This window comes from Heterodontus francisci, chromosome 48 (genome assembly GCF_036365525.1).
Source record: "Heterodontus francisci isolate sHetFra1 chromosome 48, sHetFra1.hap1, whole genome shotgun sequence".
Lineage (NCBI taxonomy): Eukaryota > Metazoa > Chordata > Chondrichthyes > Heterodontiformes > Heterodontidae > Heterodontus > Heterodontus francisci.
Genome location: NC_090418.1, coordinates 9,826,655 through 9,848,852, shown reverse-complemented (window position 1 = coordinate 9,848,852; position 22,198 = coordinate 9,826,655). Strand labels below are relative to the sequence as shown.

At 44.3% G+C, this 22,198-nt stretch overlaps 1 protein-coding gene across 1 annotated transcript in view; it reads right to left on the bottom strand.

Moving 5' to 3' along the window:
- The window catches only part of LOC137357350 (zinc finger CW-type PWWP domain protein 1-like), a 73,920-nt gene that overhangs the window by 18,653 nt on the left and 33,069 nt on the right, over positions 1 to 22,198 (bottom strand). The window contains exons 9-15 of the mRNA XM_068023615.1: positions 11,022 to 11,138; positions 9,320 to 9,440; positions 7,302 to 7,377; positions 4,441 to 4,545; positions 2,405 to 2,476; positions 1,569 to 1,659; positions 168 to 235 (exon numbers count right to left, since the gene is read on the bottom strand). Of these exons, the coding sequence (XP_067879716.1) occupies positions 168 to 235; positions 1,569 to 1,659; positions 2,405 to 2,476; positions 4,441 to 4,545; positions 7,302 to 7,377; positions 9,320 to 9,440; positions 11,022 to 11,138 (650 nt within the window). The remainder of the gene's footprint in view (positions 1 to 167; positions 236 to 1,568; positions 1,660 to 2,404; positions 2,477 to 4,440; positions 4,546 to 7,301; positions 7,378 to 9,319; positions 9,441 to 11,021; positions 11,139 to 22,198) is intronic.

Genomic DNA, 22,198 nt, shown 5'->3' with positions numbered 1-22,198 from the left:
ATGCACTTTCCAGAATTACCAAGGATGAAAATTCTAGCTTCTTTTTCCCTTCTTAGCCAAGAGATGCAAAGATCTATCTGTAGTGCTCTTACATCCACCTCGTCCGAGATCAAGTAACTTGGCACAACTAGGGAATTACTTGGTCCGGAGAATGTACTGAGACTTACCTCACTCCAAATATCCTCTTTCTTCCTGGACTTGGGTCTGTTTGAGTCCTTGACATTGCAGGGAGTCTCTGTGGAACAAAAGCAATGTACATGTAGCTGTACAGAACGGATAGTCATGTTCATTTGGTGTGCATGATCAGTGTGTTTTCTCATTGTCTAGTCCCAATTCCTATGTCGACAACCAGTCACAGAAGGGTTACTGTGATCAGGAAACAGCAGCACTGCGTCCATTTCTTGTCACCATGAAGTAGGGGTCACTGTTTAAAAATAAGGGGTCGCCATTTAAGACAGAGATGAGAAAAAAAATTTCTCTCAGAGGGTCTTGAGTCTTTGGAATTCTCTTCCTCAAAAGGTGGTGGAAGCACAGTCTTTAAATATTTTTAAGGCAGAGGTAGATAGTTTCCTGATAGACAAGGGGGGTGGAAGATTATCGGGGGTAGGTGGGAATGTGGAGTCGAGGTTAGAATCAGATCAACCATGATCTTATTGAATGGCTTGTGGGGCCGAGTGGCCTACTCCTGCTCCTAATTCGTATGTTTATATCTGGAGGATGTTCAAGCATTGAGAATCAGTGCAGAGAAGAGACACAAGATGTCAGGTGCCTGAGCTATGAGGAAAGACTTGGGCTATTCAGCCTGGAAAAGGGGTGTCTGAGAGGTGATCTCATAAAGGGACATAATAAGATAGTTAAGGAAATGCAAAAAGTAATCCTGAATAATACTGATTTAATAGGCGGTAGTAGGGTAATGGTACACAGGTTCAAAATAATAAAAGGCAAATTCAGGACTGATAACAGATGTTTCAAACAGAAAGTGATCGCCACATGGAATGGACTTCTGAGTATTTAGTGGAAGCAAAAACACTGGAGTAATTTAGAACTAACTGGATTCAGAAATGGCAGAACTTCAGGGGAATTTTAAATAGATGAACCAAGGCGGACTCATCGGCCGGACGGAATTGACCCACCTTCTCAGTATCTTGCCTCGCCTCTTCGCAGCCCTCACCTGAGACTGTTGCCAACGGGCCAGGCAGCCTGACATTGTTTCACGCAGGAGAAGAAGCTGCTTGTGAAGGTGTACCAGGCGCTGGGATAACGGCAGGATTAATTAGAAAAGGCCTGAGGCCCAGCGCTCAGCTGGCCTCGGGCCTCCTGGCTTTGCGTGCATCGCCACCACTGCGCCCAAAATCGGGTGCCCACAGATTCTGCCAGGTGTCTCCGCTATGAGCTGTGTTTGTCTCCACTATAAATAACATTCTAATGCTGTGTTAACATACCTTCAACTGACTTCAAAGCGGGACATTTTTAAATATTGCATTTGTCAAAGAAAATAATATCTTCAAGCTGTTCCAATGTGTTGGGGAAACTGTGAATTCGTCAAATATTACACAACAAATAGATACCCATTGATTCCTGACTGGAATTGTCTTCGGAAAGTTCAGCATCTCCATTTCCCTTGTATCTGACAACAAAGCCAAAGTGAGATAGTCGATCCTGCCAAATGAAATAAGATAATCACGAAAAGCAAAACAGTGCTTAGTACATGACTGCATCATCATGCACGCGGATACGCATTCACCACACATGTTCTCACACTGAACACACACATGCATCAAGTGTACTCTCACACCACAAACTCATTCCCACACTGCAGGTGCAGACCTGAGCTATGGAGAAACTTCAACTCCACACACTACTACACTGCACAACGCTCACACCAGACATGCTGCCACACAAGCACATTATGACGCCACACACATTCCCACACTGGTAACCCACTCCCACACCACTGATGTGCTTGCAAAGCCGAACGCGCACATGAATCAGACGCACGTACAGAGACTAGATATTGTCACACTAATGCAGTAGCAATGTACTTCTGAGGTTGATGCTGAGACAGATTGCCAAAGCAACACAAAGGGGAGTTTTACTCCGTGTCTAACCTGTGCTGTTCCTGCTATTCTTCATTCTGTAACTGGATGCCTGAAACAGCTGTCTCCCTTATCAGCTCGATGAGCACAGTAACAGAACTGAAAGACTTGACATTTAAGTTTGTAATATGTGGTCAGGACAGGGCAAGTATTCTGCCTAATTTGGTTTAGCTCTTGTTATCTTCCTGGTTAATGAGGTGAAGTTTAAATCAGATGCCTCCTTTGAATATGTCCAAAAGACACAAGAGAAGGTGGCCAAGCTGGCTTTAACGCAAAGTATCACAAACGTAATGGAGACTGTAGAACACCTGTATTTTCACTTTTTGAGCCTCTTCAGCCATCTTCTTTCCAGCATTTATCCTCTTTGTGAAATCACGTTTCTAGATACAAGAGAAATGAAATAAAAGAAAGCTAAATTCTTCCAGTAACAATCCAACAAATGAAACATGTGTTTGTACAGCAGCCTGTCACATCACTGAAACATCTAAAAGCATTCCGAGATCTATAGCGTCTGCTGTGCAGGAGAACTGTGTAGCCATTCTGCGGGAGCAATGCACCACAGACAGCAACAAGATGAATAATCATTTAGCCTGGCCCTTTTTTTGCTGGTGTTGACTGAGAGAAATGTTGACCTGGACACCTGCACCCTGCTCCCCTTCAAATAGTGCCAGCGGGTCTTTAAACTCCATCTAATTGACTGGAACAGGAAACAAAAAGGATTTGGATAAATACATGAGGAGAAAAAAAATCTGCAGGGCTATGGGAAAAGGGCCAGGGCGGAGGAGGGGGGGGGGGCGTGGGGGAGGAGCTGGTGGGTGGGGGAGCACGTAGTTGGGGGGGGGGGGGTGCGGAATGAGAATAACTACATTGCTCCTTGAATAAAGCAACGCAGCTTCAATAGATTGAATGGACTTCTTTTGTGCTGTACTATTCTATGATTCTATCAATGTTCGCTTTATTATCTTGTCAGAAGGACAGCACTTCTGGCAATGCAGCACTCCCTCGCTACCGCACTAGAGTGTCTGCATAGACAGGACTTAGAACCTGCAACTTCCCTGACCCAGATGCTAGATTGTTAACAGCTGAACAAAGCACAAAGTGGGCACAATTGCCATTTGCCTATAAAACAGGGCATAAACAAACAGATTTAAAAAAAGATAAGCCCTGCTGCTCAATGGCATCCTGACTTGATCTTTGAGCAAGTCTCAAAATGGGGGCGGGGGGGATGGGTTGCGGGGGGTGGGGGTGGTGGTCAGCATACCTGCCTGAAAGAGGTGGAAGCCTAATTTCAATATTTAAATCAGAGTCCCACACCCACTGTTGGACACCGAAGCAAGTTTTTGTGTCACGACTTTCGCCACGCACTCCTCGCCCACTGGTCCCTATGGAATGGCCTAACGAATGGCTCTTCAACAGACTGCAGGCCACTCCAAAAGCAGACCAAAATTTCTCTGGGAGTGCAAGAGTGCTCCTCTTGGCCCACTGATTTTATCGGTTGAGCCTCATAAGAATGCCGTTTGCATCATCATTCACATCAGCAAGTGGCTGCCTGGCTGTGAAAATCAGGTGTCAGGAGGCAGTTGCCAGGGACCCAGAGGTGTAGTTTTCAGCACGAGGTCTGGATGGATAATTCAGTAGGGGTATGGGGAAGCCTTAGGGTTCCTTGTGAAGTCCAGGGAAGCACACCTTGGCTCACAGGGAAACTAAAAATATTTTTAAAAGCTTTCTTTTCTGGGCCTCATCCGGCCCTAGCTTCTCTCCCTGGCAGACTTCACCTGGCAGGGAAGAGATCACTGCTCCCCTTGTTCAAGCCTTAGGATAAAAAGGCAGATCAGCCCCTTAGTGAAAGAAAGACATGAATTACATTGCACCTTTCCCCACTCAGGACATCCCAAAGTGCTTTACAGCCAATCAGGTATTTTTTGGAGTGTAGTCACTGTTTTAATGTAACAAACGCGGCAGCCAACTAGTGCACAGCAAGATCCCACGTGGTAATGACCAGATAATCTGTCTTTAGGTGTCGGTTGAGGATAAACATTGGCCAAGATACCGACTGGTGGCAGAATTTAAGAGCAATCTGTATTTTTAAGGAGCATCCCACTGACTTGCAGCAGGCGTTTGTGCCACCTGTAATTTAAAATAACAGGGGGCCAGATTGGTGACGGGAAAGCAGTGGGTAAATACCCCCCACTCCATTTTTACTGTTACCCCGCCTAGCGGAAAGCAGGCAGGTGGAGTTAAGATCGAGCCTGACATGGAGGAGATGCTACTTATCTATTTAAAATACCGTGAGAGCAAAAGGACTCCACGCGTAATAGGGATTCTGCTAATGAAGTTTACTTACTGATATGTTTTTCTCCAGAGGAATTTCCTGGAAACTCTTTATCAGTGGTACAGGGATCCATGCATGGCTTACAGTAGTGTCGAAAAATGTAACATGGTATTTTGACTGGAAAAGCAATACAGGTGCTTAGTGAACAAGGATATTACAATCAGCATAGTCATCTCACATTATTCAGCAATGATATTTTTAAAAAGTTACACAAGACTCCAAATGTGCTCCTCTCGCCACCCGCCCCCACATTTGCCTCCAATGCTGTACTGTTATACGGTTCACAAAGATGCTCAATCGCAGTCAATGCCAAGTTAGCTGATTCCAACTGGTGCAGGGCCACTACCAGTCGCATCTTCCCCTCCCTTCCCCTGTCAGCATTCCGAAGGGATCGTTCCCTCCGCGACACCCTAGTCCACTCCTCCATTACCCCCACCACCTCGTCCCCGTCCCAGGGCACCTTCCCCTGCAATCGCAGGAGGTGTAATACCTGCCCATTTACCTCCTCTCTCCTCACTTTCCCAGGCCCCAAACACTCCTTTCAGGTGAAGCAGCGATTTACTTGTACTTCTTTCAATGTAGTATACTGTATTCGCTGCTCACAGTGTGGTCTCCTCTACATTGGGGAGACCAAGCACAGACTGGGTGACCGCTTTGCGGAACATCTCCGCTCAGTCCGCAAGCAGGACCCTGAGCTTCCGGTTGCTTGCCATTTCAACACTCCCCCCTGCTCTCATGCTCACATCTCTGTCCTGGGATTGCTGCAGTGTTCCAGTGAACATCAACGCAAGCTCGAGGAACAGCATCTCATCTACTGATTAGGCACACTACAGCCTGCCGGACTGAACATTGAGTTCAATAATTTCAGAGCATGACAGCCCCCCCATTTTAATTTCATTTTTAGTTATTTTTTCTTCCTTTTTTCACATTCCTTCTTACATTTTTTACAATCTTTTTTTGCATTTATTTCATTTCATCTTAGTTTGTTCAGTTTGCTTACCCACTGTTTTTTTCAGGTTGTTTTTCTTCAGGTTTGCACTTGCTGCTGTTCAATATTCAGTGTATTCACACCTAATCTGTACTAATGCTTTGTCTTTCAACACACCATTAACATATTGTTTGCCTTTGCTCCGTGACCTTTTGGTCAGCTATGTGGCCTGGTCCAATCTGCACCTTCTCCTTTGTTATCTCTTGCCCCACCCCCACCTCACTTGTTTATAATCTGTGACTTTTCTAATATTTGTCAGTTCCGAAGAAGGGTCACTGACCCGAAACGTTAACTCTGCTTCTCTTTCCACAGATGCTGCCAGACCTGCTGAGTGATTCCAGCATTTCTTGTTTTTGTTGCAGGGACACTAAGTTTGACCTCAGTGTTGAATGGGCTTAGTTCCTGCCTCTGATTGCTATCCCATTACCACTGCAGGAAAAGGTATGTTTGCGTGCTCCCAGTGTTTGGGACAACAGTAACAGCTACTTGCATTTATATAGCACCTTTATCATAGAAAAACGTTCTAAGGCAATCCACCAAGATTGGTGGATCCACCTCTACGCTCCTTCAATTCTGGCCTCTTGAGCATCCCCGATTTTCAACGCTCCGCCTTTAGCAGCCGTGCCTTCAGCTGCTTGGGGCCCTAAGCTCTGGAATTCCCTCCCTAAACCTTTCCGCCTCTCTCTCCTTTAAGACTCTCCTTAAAACCTACCTCTTTGACCAAGCTTTTGGTCACCTGTCCCAAATATTTCCTTGGGCTGAATTTTAGAAGCCCGCCACTGTAATCGGCAGTGGGCGAAAACAGTTGCAGCCTACCCATGCGGGCCACACGTCACGGAGCTGCCGCGATCCTAAGCGCGGCAGCACATTTAAAAAGCCGGGGCTGACCGTGCCCACCTGCAGCCCTGATCACGTGGAGGGGGGGGTGGGCTGTCTGTCCCCGGCAATGGTGTCAGCTGGCAGTGCTCTGGCGCTGACGCCAATTTTAAAGGGCTTCAAGCCCTACCATTAAATTTAAATATTTAAAGCTAAAGTGAATGAAAAAAAATTAAATTCATTAATTTTGCCCCTCACCCACCCAATAATAAATTAATTACTTGTCCACTCCCCCCACTTACCTTGCCCACCTGACCTTCCCCCTGCCCCAAATGCATAAACTTTAACCTAAAACCCCTTCCACCATCTCCTACACTAATGACGTCAATTTGACCTCATTCCCCAGAATCCCCCCCCCCCACCCACAATGAGAAACTTACCTCCTTCCCCCTCCCCACCAGTGTTCCGCCTTGTTTCCTTGGAGGAGTGTTGGCCTGCGGCAGGAAGATTGCACCGGGACAGAAGGCCTGAGTATAATTAATGCATTCATTTTAATTTATTTGAATATGTAAATGGAGGTCCCACTGACGAGCGGCGGCGGCGGCAGGGGGTGGGGGGGGTGGCTGCCACGTGGCCTCGCCGGCGCCTGCAATATCGGGCCGGGCCCTTCCGGCTTTAGGGTGCTCTCCCAGAGGCATTTTCTGCTCCCCCCCCCCCCCCCCCGCCCCCGCCATGAACCCCGACATAAGTGGGGGGGGGGGGGGGGGTCTGTAAAATTCAGCCCTGTATGTGGCTCGGTGTCAAATTTTTTTTGATAACACTCCTGTGAAGCACCTTGGGACGATTTTTCTACATTGAAGGTGCTATATAAATGCAAGTTGTTGCTGTTATGTGGTTGACTCTTGGAAGTGGCCTTGCAAGCCACTCAGTTGTAACTCAGGGCAACTAAGGGTGGGCAATAAATAAGGCAGCTCCCACATCCAGAGGACTCAGCACAGGTCAAGAATTGAATCTGTAACCTTTGGTGGCTGTGGCTTAGCGATATACTAGACAGTAAAAATATACTGACCGGAAACTGATCTGAGTCGCTTGTGAACATAAAGTATTTCCCAGTCTGAGGATCATGTTCCACCATCCCTGGCCACCTAAATAATTAAATATTTGTAGTTATGCACACAACTAATTTCCAATAATTAAGTCACTGAAGCAGTTGAACTCAGTCTTTAAGAACAGAATTTGAATGCAGAAACAAGATATTAGCAGTGTCACTGCAGCCACAATTCTGGCTAGTCAGTAATTTCTATTGGCCAACACTGGTCTAAGCTGACACTTCTGTACATCATGGAGGACAGGCTCCACTGTTGGCAATGCTGTTGTTCAGATGTGGCCTTGTCTACCTGCTCGGGTGGACATGAACGATCTCCCGTTAAAGATCAGGTGGGAAAAAAGTCAGAGAATGGGGATTAATTTTTTTTTTTGAAATAGCAGAAATTGCTTGAAATTTGCAGAGGTTCAATCAGGATCGGAAAGGGGAAGGAAAACTAACATTTCAGGTGCAGCCTTTCATTAGAACTTTGCCGTGAATCCATACCAGCAATCGCAGAGTCAGGTCGGATGCCTCTTCTCAGGCCAGTAAGCAGTTTTAGAAAGAAAGAACCAGCCAATATGTTTATGCCATGTACACAGCTGATCACATCTCTTAGTTGGACATGTGCTGTGTTGTTATGTAGGCAAATGTGTCAGCCATTTTTGCGCACAAGATCCCGTAAAGGGGAGTTAACGTGCTCTTTGTTGAGGGAGGAATTGAATCTCTGTATTTTCTTTTCAACTGCAGCATAGGATCTGAACCACTCACCTGAACAACTGGAATAGCCAGCCAAGACCTCAGCTTAATGTCTTGTCATGTACAATGAATGGAGCACTCCTTCAGTACTGAGTGACAACCTGTATTTATATAGCACCTCACAGGAGCATTATAAGCAAAATTTGACACTGAACCACATAAGGAGATATTAGGGCAGATGACCAAAGCTTGGTCAAAGAGGTAGGTTTTAAGGAGCATTTTAAAGGAAGAAAGCATGGTAGAGAGGTTTAGGGAGGAAATTCCTGAGCTTGAGGCCTTGGCAGTTGAAGGCACAGCTGCCAATGGTGGAGCGATTAAAATCGGGGATGCACAAGAGCCCAGAATTAGAGATCTCAGCGAGTTGTGGGACTGGAGCCGATTACAGAGATAGGGAGAGGCGAAGCCACGGAGGGATTTGAATGAACCATTTTAAAATGGAGGCATTGCTTAATCGGGAGCCAGTGTAGGTCAGTGAGCACAGGGTGATGGATAAATGGGACTTGGTACGAGTAAGGAGATGAGCAGCAGAGCTTTGGGTGACCTCAACTTTACGTAAGGGAAGAATGTGGAAGGCCAGTCAGGAGTGCATTGGAATAGTCAAGTTTAGAAGTAACAAAGGCAGGGATGAGGGTTTCAGCAGCAGATGAGCTAAAGCAGGGGCAGAGCCAGACGATATTATGGAAGTGAAAATAGACAATCTTTGGCAGGCTAATTATGGGCTCAAGTACTGGTATGGGACTCAAACTTACAACTTTCTGACTAACAATGCCACCAACCAAGCCAAGCTGGCATCTAAAGAGCAGGTTAAATGAAACAACGAAGGGTTTTAATAGAGTAAATAAGGAGAAACATTTTCCCACTGGCCAAAGGGCCAGTAACCAGAGGACAGATTGAAGGTGATTGACAAGATGAGGAAAACTTTTTTTTAATCCAAGGTTACTATGATCAGGAATGTACTGCCTGAAAAGGTAATGGAAGCAGGTTCGGTAGTAACCTACAAAAGGAAACTGGATAAATACTTGAAGGGGAGAAATTTACATGGCTACGGGGCAAAGAGCCGGGGAGTGGGACTAATTGGACAGCTCTTTCAAAGAGCTGGCATAGGCAGGATGGGTCGGGTAACCTCCTTCTGTGCTGTACGATTCCATCATTCTACCTAGATTAAAAACTGGCAGTGTGGAAATGAATAGTGACATATAAGAAGAAACAGGAACAGTCTCTGTGCACTATGCTGATGAGCCCACCATGGATATCCAAGCTGCTTCGCCCACACTATGGAACCGGGAACCAGCTCAGCATAAATGATGTCATTCTCTCTTCCATCCCAGACCTCTTCTGGTAGGTCACACATATTGTACAGGGGGTCTGCAACACACAGTTTAACAATATTATTCAAGTTAGCAAGCATCTATTACCAGAGTGTCTGTACAATTAAGGTATCAGCTTCCCCTCGTTACAGAAAGACCGGCATTTATACAACGCCTTTCACCACTTCAGAATGCCTCAAAGCACTTTAAAGCCAATTAAGTACTTTTTGAAGCTTTCATAAACAGCAAGGTGTTAATGACCAGGTGATTTTTTTTTAAAAATAATGTTAGTTGAGGGATAAGTATTGGACAAGGCACAGTGGTGAGATCTCCTGCTCTTCTTCCCATGAGATCTTTTACATCAACTTGAGGGAGCCGAAATGGCCTCATTTTAAAGCCTCATCCGAAAGACAGCAAACCCGACAGCACAGTACTCCCTCAGTACTACACGGGAGCGCCAGCCTACATTATGTGCTCAAGTCTCTGGAGTGGGACTTGTACCCACAACTTTCTGAGTCAGAGGTGAGGGTGCTACGCATTAAGCCTTGGTCACCTGCAAAGCAACTTAATCTTTTCATCTTCTGTGCTGACCCTTTCACTCCTGGTTGCTTGTGGGACCTTTACCATCACAGAGGCTAACAGATATTAGGGAATTCTTCTTAACATAAGACATAGATTAGTGGGAATTTTGACCAATCTTAAAACATCCATTCAAGATTTTTTTTTAAATCTCCACCTCATCCAGAACATTATGTCCAATTCTGGGCGCCACACTTGAGGAAGGACGTCCATGTCTTAGAAAGTGTAAAGAGGAGATTTACTTGAATGGTACCAGAAATGAGGGACTTCAGTGATGTGGGAAGACTGGAGAAGCTAGGATTGTTCTCCTTAGAGCACAGAAGGTTAAGGGGAGATTTAATAGAGGTGTTCAAAATTATGAAGAGTTTCGATAGAGTAAATAAGGAGAAACTGTTTACACTGGCAGGAGGGTCAGCAGATTTCAGATAATTGGCAAAAGAACCAAAGGGGTGATGAGGAGAATGTTTCAACACAGCAAGTTGTTGTGATCTAGAATGCACTGCTTGTGGTGGAAGGGCGATGGAAACCGATTCAACAGTAACTTTCAAAGGGAAATTGGATAAATACTCGTAAAGGAGACATTTGCAGGACTATTAGGAAAGAGTGGGGGGGGGGGGAGAGTGGGGCTATAGACAGTTCTTTCAGAGAGCCAGTACAACCACAATGGGCCAAATGGCCTCCTTCTGTACTGTATTATTCTATGATTTATCCCCTCATGTCATCTAACTCAACTTTGAATGAACCTAAGGTTTGTACCTCCAATATCATACCCAAACATTTTTAGAATGTTTTTCTTTAAATATCTTTATTTCTATGTTGCAATTTTCCTTTTTAATCTCTAGTCTTTGGGGTTCACCCAACTCAATAACAACAGCCTGTATTTATATAGCACCTTCATATACAAAATCATCACAATGCACTTAATATATACTTTACTTCTGACAACAAAGGTTAAAAATAGTTTCAGTAATGATTTTCAGCTGACTGCGCCTCCTGTGGAACTCAAAACTAATCGGAGTAATAACATCATTGCGTTTATTATGGAAGGATTACTCAGTACCTGGATTCTGACTGCATATCCAGTCCTGTGGCAGGGTCGCTGGATCCACGTTGTCTTCCAACCGTCTCCACTTCCCACATTTCTTCCTGCTGCACTGAACCCAGGCAACATAATTATCTGGAAGGAAACAAAGGACATTGAATCAGCGGAGGCCACCTTCAGTAAACAACCGGTCACCCAGGAGTGCAGAGAGACTGAATGCAGCAATCTCAACTGTTCAGGTTTTTTAATATCCAAGTATATTTTAGGGCATCTGCAACCGAGTTACAAGCAGCTACTGCTATTCTCTCAAGCTGCCAGACAATTGGCACAGGATGTTGTGGTAAACCAGAGGAACTTTATGAAGCCCACACATCTTGGCAACCCAGTTGTTGATCCATCTTTTCTCCAGGGGGAAGAAGGCAGGGAAATTAGAAGACAAGTCTACCCACGACACCCTCGGTCACCTCCTAGCTTTTGCAAAGGCCTGAAAACCTGCCAACTCTCTCAGACGGAAGAATAATGCACGAGGAGTTCTAAAGCAGGGATAGTAGTTAAGGGAATAATGTGCAACAATAACCTGCATTTGTATAGCTCCTTTAACGTAGCAAAACGTTCCCAAGGCACTTCACAGGAGTGATTAACAAACAAAATTTTTTACCAAGCCACATAAGGCGATATTAGGACAGGTGGCCAAAAGTTTGATCAGAGGTAGGTTTTAAGGAGAAGACAGAAATAGAGAGGCGGAGAGATTTAGAGAGATAATTCCAGAGCTTAGGGCTTGAAGGTACAGCTGCCAATGGTGGAGCGATGAAAGAACGAGTATTCCGAGAGCCCAATGAGTCTCATATTGAAACACAAGGCTGAATGCTGATCATACTGTGTTGCAACAAGAGCTTGTTTCAAATTGCACACAGATTTCCCCTTTTGCAACACTGGGGTTCTCCTCTCTTCCTTTCCCTATTTTCCATATGTTTATGTTGCAATGCACCAAACAGAAGCAGACAAGAGTCTGTATTACTCCGGCACCAGTTTTCAGGTGACATAATGAGTGCAACTTCAACAATCACAGAACATTTTATGAAAGGAAGTATGCATTAGGCATGTAATTTATTTGGAAGCATAAGGCGTTTTTATTTGTTAAACATTGTAAATGAAATTTATATCTAAAAATACACTTTTGTTTTGTGTTTTTTAAATGATGCTGCTTGTTCTTTCCTCCAGGGAAGGAAACGGTCTCTGAAATTATAATGCCAGGCTATTTCCTTCCTGATGTCCCAGCAAAGTTTGAGTGTGATGACACAAAAGCTGGCAAAAATACATTCAAATGGTCTCCTACATGTTTGTTCATGTTGTTGAATTGCACAGACAAAGCAATACCTTGAAAGGCTGATTGATCGGCACCCGATCCACCATCTTAAACATTCACTACCTCCACCAACTCCACCACAGTGGCAGCAGTGTGTACCACCTACAAGATGTAATGCAGCAACTCACCAAGGTTCCTTCGACAGCACCTTCCGAACCCTCGACCTCTACCACCTAGGACAAGGGTAGCAGACGCACGGGAACGACACCACCTTCAAATTCCCCTCCAAGCCACAAGCCATCCTGACTTGGAACTATATCGCCGTTCCGTCACTGTCGCTGGGTCAAAATCCTAGAACTCCCTTCCAAACAGCAGTGGGTGTGCCTACACCACATAGACTGCAGCAGTTCAAAAAGGCAGCTCACCACCACCTTCTCAAGTGCAATTCGGGATGGGCAACAAATGATGGCTTTGCAAGTGATACTCAAATCCCACAAAAGAATTTTTAAAACCTGCAAGACGTTCCAGCCTGAAATTGAGTAATTAAGAACTAGGAAGGTATTGGTCTTTTCTTGCACAGTAGAACAGATTTAAAAAAACTATTGAATCTTCCCTCTCCTTTGAAGGTTTTATTTGGCCAAGAGCAGCAGTTTATTTTTGCAGCAGCAGCTCTACAGACCTACCAGCAGATGGCCATGCTTCTGTATGAGATTGATAGTTTGTATTTTGCACTTGACAGTTCTGTCTGCTCGGCTTCCACTCCTACTTAAAGGTTAGGGTAAATCTGATTCATTTATAATTGTGACTTCAAAACATAAGGCAGCATCTGCCTGAGATTCAACCGTTGAAATCATCAGTAAAACAGTCTACTGAAAGGTTGCAAAGCAACATGAATTTGACATTAAAACCAAATCTGTGTAATTCAGGATTTAATATATTTTAATAAGAAAATTGCAATTCATTTAAAACTTTAGTTTGCTGTTTTTAATTTAGGATGCTGGCTTAATATTCTACATTTTATAAAGTTAGTGCATATTTGGCACAAGTCCCACAACACCAAAAAATTATGTTTGTGCAAATATACAGAAAGATGGGTTCAGTGGGTAACAATGAATCAGAAGGTTGTACATTAAATTCCACTCTGGGACGTAAGCACATAATCAGTACAGTGCCATAACATTGGAGCTGCTGCCCTTCGGATGAGACATTAAACAAAGGCCGATCTTGCTCGTTCAGGTGTATGTGAAAGATTCCATAATACTTGGAACAGATGATAATTATTTATAAATCTCACTGCAGTTTGTGGATCCTTGCTGCGCTGTATTGCCTACATAACAGAAGCTACATTTCAAAATGAATTTAATGGCTCTAAAATGCTTTGGGATGTTTGAGGATGTGAAAGGTGGTATGCAATAATTTGTTTGAGCTTGTCAGTAAAAGTGAAGGCTAGTCTAGTCTCGTCAGTAACAGTATTAGCTAATTCAGCCTTGGCAACATTTGTGAAGCTAGTCTACCCTCGTGAATAAGGCTAGTCCAGCCTTGTCAGCAACAGTGAAGGCGAGTCTAGCCTTGCTCCTCGCTGTGAAGGACACTTCAGCTTTTTCAGTAACAGTGGAGTTTAGCCTCAGCTGAAGCAGTGCAGCTAAGTTGGTGGGTGCAGCTTCAGCACCATGTTAGCTTGGCTCTGTGGTGGCATGGTTGTCTCTGAGTCAGAAAGCTGTTGGTTTTGAGTCCCACTCTAGGGGCGGGATTTCAAGTCCTGGGTCGGAAAACCAACGTCGCAATGACTTCCGGGTGGCTGTCATTTGTCCACAAAATAGCAGCACAACCTGAGCAGAGGGCAGTGGGCATGGAGGGCCCCTGTGTTACAAATAGGCAGTAGGCCCATAAACTTCCCCAGACGGAAAAGACAGATTACCTTCTTGAGTGAAGATCTAGTCAGTTCCATCAGTAATAAAAATTCCATTTATATAACAACTTTAATGTAGAGAAACCTTCTAGATAGAGGTGTAAGGACAAATAAACACCAAGCCAAAAAAGGAGAGATAAGAAAGGGCACCCATAAAAAGGATCTTCACTTTAAATCACAGAATTGTTACAGCACAGAAGGAGGCCATTCAGCCCGTCGTGTCTGCACCAACTCTCCAAAAGAGCAGTTTACCTAGTGCCACTCCCCATAGTCCTGCACATTCTTTCTTTTCAGATAACAAGCCAATTCCCTCTTGAATGGCTCGATTGAACCTGCCTCCACCCCGCTGTCAGGCAGTGCACTCCAGATCCTAACCACTCACTGCGTGAAAACGTTTTTCCTGATGTCACTATTGCTTCTTTTGCCAAATGTTAACTTGTCCTTTCTTTTCTCAGATGCTAATAGACTTGCCATTACCAGAATGTTCCATTTTTATTTAGGTCTGTATTGAATCCTGTGCCTCCATTGTACTTTGGCAATTTGCTCTTGCTGACAACTCTGCATCATTTCAGCTGCCACCGCTGTGAGGGCCATCTCACAGTCTTCCCTTCTCATTGCTGCCTTTTGCCTCTGTTCCACCGTTGCAGATCACTCCCCGCTATGTCACTGTCTCCTCCTCCATGTTGCGGTTCTGGTGGCACATCGAACCCGACCCATGAAAAGAAAATCCAAATCCGTCCCCTGAACGAGCTAAGTGGCCATTTAAGAAGTTCGGGTGGGTTGCCTCTTCCGGCTCCCATCGGCTCATTCTGAAATCTCAGTGTGCCCGTTTTGCATCGGGAAACCGGCACGCCGACCCGGAGACCATCTCCAGACCCGACCTCTTCAGCAATCCAAAATCCCGTCCTCGGACTAGTGTGCATTATCTATGGTGAGATTTCTGTGCAGTACTGAGAGAGTACTGCACTGTCAGACCCGGTGGCTTTTTCACAGAATCATACAGCATGGGCCACTGGCACATTGTGTCTATGCCAGTTCTTTGAAAGAGCTACCCACTCTTTACTCACAGCTCGGCAAATTTTTTTTAACGTATTTATCCAATTCCTTTTTTAAAGTTAATTCCACGCCCTTTCAGACAGTGTATTCCAGATCGTAACAACTCCCTTGAACTTCTCTGTTCCACTGAGTGCAAGAATTTTCCAATTCTCTCACCTTACCATATCCTCTCATCCCAGGGGTCATCCTGGCAAATCTACTTCTCCTTGATATCCAATAGTCTTTTTATTATGGGTCCCCATGACTACACACAGCACCCCAACTGTGCCCTAACTAATGTCTTGTGCAGATTCATCATCACCTTTGTTTCCATTTTTGATGCCCCTCTACGTAAAACACAGAATCCTACCTGTCCCTTTGTATGGCTTTTCCCATTTGCCTTTTAAGGTCTGTGCATCAGCACCCATTGAGAATTTTACCATTGAGGGTATATTACTATTATTATCCATAAGATGCACTGCAGAAACTCTCCAAGGCTTCTTCGGCAGCAACTCTCAAGACCCTACAACCTCCACCACCTAGAAGGACAAGGCAGCAAAAAGAAAAGACTTGCATTTATATAGTGCCTTTTACATCCATCAGACCTCCTAAAACACTTTACAGCCAATGAAGTACTTTTGAAGTGTAGTCACTACTGTAACGTAGGAAACATGGCAGACAACTTGTGCACAGCAAGCTCCCACAAACAGCAATGCGATAATGACCAGATAATCTGTTTTTGTGATGTTGATTAAGGTTAAATATTGGCCACGGCCCTGTGGAGAACTCCCCTGCTTTTCTGAGAAAGAGTGCCATAGGATCTTTGACATCCACGTGAGAGGGCAGACAGGGCCTCAGTTTAATATCTCATCCAAAAGACAGTACCTCCTACAGTACTGCACTGGAGTGCCAGCTTTGATTTTTCCACTCAAGTCCTATCACTGCACTTCATATGTAACTCGGTGAGGTGAAGTGGGTCTGAGAGGTGCGATATGACGTTATATTAACACAAGTCTGTCTTTCTTTCACAAGCAGTGAAGATGGGCTGAGCTTCTTCTTAGGCAGTTGAATGTTTCCTTAACAGATCCTTTCAGAATTTTCTAGGTGACATCACAGGGCAGCTCACAATGTCAAACTGCATAAAACGGGTAACAGCTGTACTGGCAAAGCAGGCACCATGCTGTACCTGTTTTTTTGTGACGCACAAAATTATCAAGAGCAAACACAAAGGAAATGTTCACCACTGCCTTCCCCAGGGTCTTTATTTCTGTCAACTGCACACATGTTGAATCATGTGTCCTTCTACAAAACAAACACTTCAGTCTGTAACCAGAATGAGGAGTGTCTGTGGATATATGAGCAGTCTGAAAGCTCAACATTTTCCATGTGTTTGCTCCATAAGTTTTTGATCTTTTATGTTTCAGATTGTCTACAGGCATGTAAATATCTGACATGGAGGGGCATGTAGCATAATGAAAGCTAACTCAACTCTCATGTTAAGTCTTCCTCTGCAGGTGACAGATGTCACAGATGAAACACTAGTCGTTTACTCCATTGGTCTATTCTTAAAACTTCAGCAAAAGAAATATGATTGCAAAATTATTTTTAGAGTTACTGCTCCCAGGGTTTTGTACTGACCTCGAATTCAAAGCTACTGTTGCAGATAACTCAAGAAAAGTATTGTTTTTTAGTTGTACACTGTCTGAAACAACTGGCATATTTGTCCTTTTATCAAATGCATATTTTTGTTCACTACTTTTAAGTTATTTTTGTCATGCTAGGCCCCCACCTGCCAAGAATGAGGCACATTAATGTTGTCATGAACATTGATTTTAAACTGTCACTGGAGTTAAACAGATCAGCCGTGGCTGGAAAAGTTATTTGTATATTAACAGACAGAGTTTGGAAGGACAAAGCAGCCATTCCCTGACATTCAACCCACAATGGACTTTTGATCACCAGACGTTGAAGGTGGGGGAGCTCACATTCCAGGTTGGCTGCTAAGATGGCCGAATACACAAATGGACATGGTCAAACCAGCTCGTCACATGACTAACCTGCTGGGCAACCTGAGTTTTTTAAATTTGTTTGGGCAGAGTGTCTGTTTGCTCCTGGACTGAGAAGATCTCTCTCCTGTCTGCTCCCAGCTCTTTCTCACAAGCCTCTGAATCCATTGAAGACACAGGAACCCCAAGAGAGAAAAGTCTCCTACAGCGAACAAGGTTTAAGAAGAATACTGGGCCCCAATGAAAAGCAAGATTTACCTACAATCAAGGACTCTACAGTGAACTCGAAGAACCGTAACAAGATCTCTTCAGATATTGCCTCAAATCTTTCCACTTTATTTTTCTTCTGCTCTTTTCTGTCTCTATTTGCCTGCTTGTATCGCGTATGCATGCTAGCGTGGGGTGCGGTGTGTATCCATAGGCATTAACCGAATTAGAGTTTAAGTTTGATAAATTTCAACTTTTTTTCTTTAAACCTACGAAAGCCTGCTTGTACTGGTTTCTTTGCCTTATAATTGGAAAGTGGTGAAAAAGGATTCACCAAGGGGGAGCTAAAAACAGTGTGTTTAAAATTAAACCCTGTTACTGTAAGACCAGGTGAAGGCTGAAAGGGAACCCCAGACCTCTTTCTCACCTAGTCGTAACACTTTCTTTCCTCTTTTAACACAACCCACCACCCCTCCCCAAATTGCACAATTTCACAGTTGACCAGGTGGCTTAATACAATTTGTGCTCTGTAATTGTAAGGAGATGAATGAGAGTAACCTTTCCTACTGAGAGTTTTTTCACTTACAATTGTACTGTGCTCGTATACCAACACCATCAGGTGACCTACTACTTTCTGTTGTATGTTTAAAGCAATGTTCCCTTCAAAATTTAGTTGCTGTGTGCAGCACTTTTTTTTCAGCATGTGGCCCCTTTAAATTTTTTTTGGGTGGTCATGCATGAGTATTATTTATGACAGAACAAGGCCTGCACAGTAAGTAGCTACACATTCACACAGCTTAGCAGGAACACTGGTCTGAAGACCCAGCGCAATCTCAAGTTTACAGCACAATGGCCCGGATTTTGCGGTCAGCGGCCAATCAAGGTCGCTCACCGCTGACCTCGATGAAAGCTGCCCACAAAGATCCAGCGATCTCTGTGGCATAGTTTCCCGACAGCAGTTGGAACCTGGCGCCAAGTCAAGGGGATCTCCAGATATGCAGCAGCAGTGATGTCTGCAAGCAGGTAGACAGCCAATTGAAATATTCACATGCAGCAAAACAGGAAGTTTAAAGCATTCAACATCCTTCCCTTTTAATTTACATTTTCAGATAGAAAAATAAATGATAATAACTGGATTAAGACAGAAGTTAAAATAAAGATGAACAAGTTTTAAAAACATGAAAATAATTTAAAACAAAAGGTTTTTTTTACCATTATGGAGAAATTTGACATTCCACAAAAATAAAATTAGCTCATCTGGGTCAGAGAGGTTGTTCATCAGTAATTATGAAGTTAGTATACTGCTAAAAACCCAATTACACCTCATTCAACAAGTTGCAACATTTTCAAGGGTTTTTAGTGAGACTAACAGTGTATGAATGGAAGTTCTTGTCAATTCCATTGATTTTCATGATTGCAGGCAGTCTTGGGGTGCCTCAACAGTGCCTCCTCTGGAAACATGACATCGTTGACAGAAACTTCTGGGTTTTCGCATTATTCTGCACAAGTAAAGGCTCTAGAAATTGCTGTCAGTTTCAGCAGAGCAATGACAGCGAACGTTGACATTTTTGCAGTCACTGCTACCGCAAAATCTGGGCTATCAAGTCGAGTCCCTGTTGCTCACATCAAGGACATTAAGACAAATGGGATTTTCTGATAAACTGCTTGCTTAGTCCTGCTGTTCTCCGAGGAAGCGTACACATGGATTGTATGTAGTGTAACAAGAAAAATAACACCAAACTAAGGGGTTGCATTGGCAGGACTATTTATTGTTTCACAGGTGGAAACACAAAAACTGGTATTTTTTTGCTCTTCATTTTAAGCCACCTTTTACTCTCTTCTTTTGTCCCTTCCCCCTGCACCAGCTCTGTCTACCAATCACCAACTCAGAAGATGTGCAGATGGCTTGTTTCATGGCTTCTGCCAAGGAATCAGCCTTCAGAATTACACAAGTGCTGTTTGGGATGATATACCCTCTTGTTTATTTCCCCTGTGGAGATAACTTCCACTCAGCATTTCTTACTGATAGGCTGGACAACATCAGATGCACTGCGGATGGCTAAACTCACCCTACCTCTCTGTGCGATGGTGCATTAGAACAACGATGTACTACAGCCTTGGGTTTCCCTTTGAAGCATTTTCCAAGTTCACAGTTTCCACACCACTGCCACCCCCTTCCCCAATGAAAAAGGAAATTCAAATGGCACCTAACGGGAAACAGAAACTAAGAACATTTTAAAACAGAAGCAAACACATTGCAGAATTTTATATCATTTATCCCCAGATAATCCATTCTCTCACACGCTTCCGTCAACTAACTGGGAAACCAAATGGCAGGGTGGTATCGAATTGCACCCTCCCACATTCACCTTCTCAACCACAGAACAAAATGTCAACACGAGACTGCCTCCACGATCAAACCACCTCACCAAACAGAACAGCTCTTCCCAAAATTACAAAATTATCAGGTTAGCCAAAACAACTGCTAAAATAACAGGATATTATACAAATTCCATTGACCAAGCAATAGTTTCGAGACTTCAGACAAACTGCACCCCAGTCAATAGTCTATTCTTATATACCTACTCTAACTACTTTTGAGGGTTTTTCAACACTCCTTGTTGTCACAGATGACCGACGTTTCCTGAGTGTGGCCGACAGCAAAGGAGTGGCGGGCACCCTGCTGTTTATGGCTTCTAGCTCAGCCTGCTCTGTGGCGGATGTGAGGGTAGACATTGTCCCAGAAGGGTCTTGAACCTCCTTATTGGCAGTTTGGCAGGCGACTGAGATCTGCACAGAGGGACTGGGCACCAGGGCAGTATTAACATTACGCAGGAGCTCCACCAAAACTGACATTTGATTGGACAGTCTGACTAGCCTCTTGCCCAGTTTCCGGGAAAAACTATTGATTCCTTCTCCCAAGGTTTCTTGCAGCTGCATCAGATCTCTATGCAGGATGTGGAACCCTTCCTGTTGGAGCTCCAAGAATTTGGAAGCAAGGACCTCCTCTACCTCTCCCTCTGGCTGCTGGCACCCAAAGACAGCATTTCTGTATTGGCCAACCTCCCTGGTACCCCTAGAAAGACTCCTGGAATCACTTTGTGCTGGACTATCCTGGACACTCTCCTCCTCCTCCTTTGGCAGGTATTCTCTCATAGCCGCTGGAGTGGCCCGTGGATCGGAGTTGCCAGCTGGCATATTGTGGCTACTATCCCCACGAGAAGGCTCCATGGACCCGCTCCCTCTGGTGGTGTCTGACTTGGATGTGGCGATGAAGGAGGGGCTGGGCTGGTTGCTGAACTCTGAGGATAAGAACCATTGAGATATTACAATATCAATATGAATCGTTAACCCCGTTGTCCTACACATTTAACCAACTACCTTCATGGCTCAGTATGAGAATGAAAGAAGAAGGCTGGGGTACTAAGCACCTTAACTGGGTTTGCTGCCGTGATGTCTTTTGAGAATTGTCCAGTTGAATAATATTCACATTTCCAATAAAATATCTAGCATCATTATATTCTTGCCAGCCCCATTAATACATTTGACCCAATGCCCTCTTCAACAGGTTCCTGATAATTAAGTGCGCGATTGTACCAGGCAGCACAATCAAACCAGGGAAGATCCATGTCCTGCGCTTTTAATATTACAACCCTTTGCAGAAAGAAACTTCCTTTCTTGCTCTTAGCTTCCTAATTTATAACTTGGTCTGCCCTGGTATTTGAATCCTGTGCCACTATGAACAGTTTACCTGGACCAACTTTGTCAATCAGTCTCCTTAAAATGTCATTTTTCTGAACAGGATAAGGCCAACTTCCTCAACTATTCCCTAAGGGACATGAGGAGAAGCCTAAGATTAAGTCACTTGTCCAACCCTCCTGAGTTGGGAATGATATGCATCTACCACATCTAGAGAAATTCTTTAAAAAGCTAAACACAGTGAGGAAAATATAAATAAATTTTCTCCCTGACTGAAAGTCTTACATCCATGTGGGTCTGTCACACCTCAAAATATCGTTCCTCAAAGTATCAGTCCTTGTCACATATGCAAAGTATGTGTTAACGTGGATCTGTTTAACTCAAATTAAGCAGCAATGAGTCACAACTGAACAATATTTTCTTTTAAGTTTTTACAAAGAGAGAAAGAAAGCCTGTAATCTCCTGCTGATTTCTTCTGTCCTTGATAACCTAACCTCCCCCTAAGGAAAGGAGTTGTGATTTGCAAGAAACTCCTCGAGCTGGATTTTAAGCAGCCCTCGATGTTGTGATCTGTGGCGGGGGTGGGTCCTCAAGATGGCTCTGGATGAAAACCACCACGGACCTCGACGTTGGCAGGTCCCAGCCGGATCCTCCCCGAGGCTCAGTGGCGGGCTCCCTTGCCGATGGGAGACAGGACCACAATTTGAATATTTAAATCAATAAAATTAATTAATTTAAATATACTATCCCGCGATCTTCAGCGCAGCGGCCAGCACTCCCACACCTTCAGATCCCCGTCTGGGGAAACGAGGTGCGACACTGGTGGGGAGGAGCTATGTTTTTGAGTGCGGGGGGGGTGAAGGGATGGGGTCAAATAACCGTCTCGGGTGCAGGGGATGGTGGGAAGGGTTGTATTTAAAATTTCGTGCAGTTTGTGGGGAGGGGGAGGTCAGATGTTAAAGGTAAAGGTTTGAGGGGGGAAGGGCAAATAGTTAATGTAACTGTTATTGGGGCATGGGAAAGGGGTATTGGA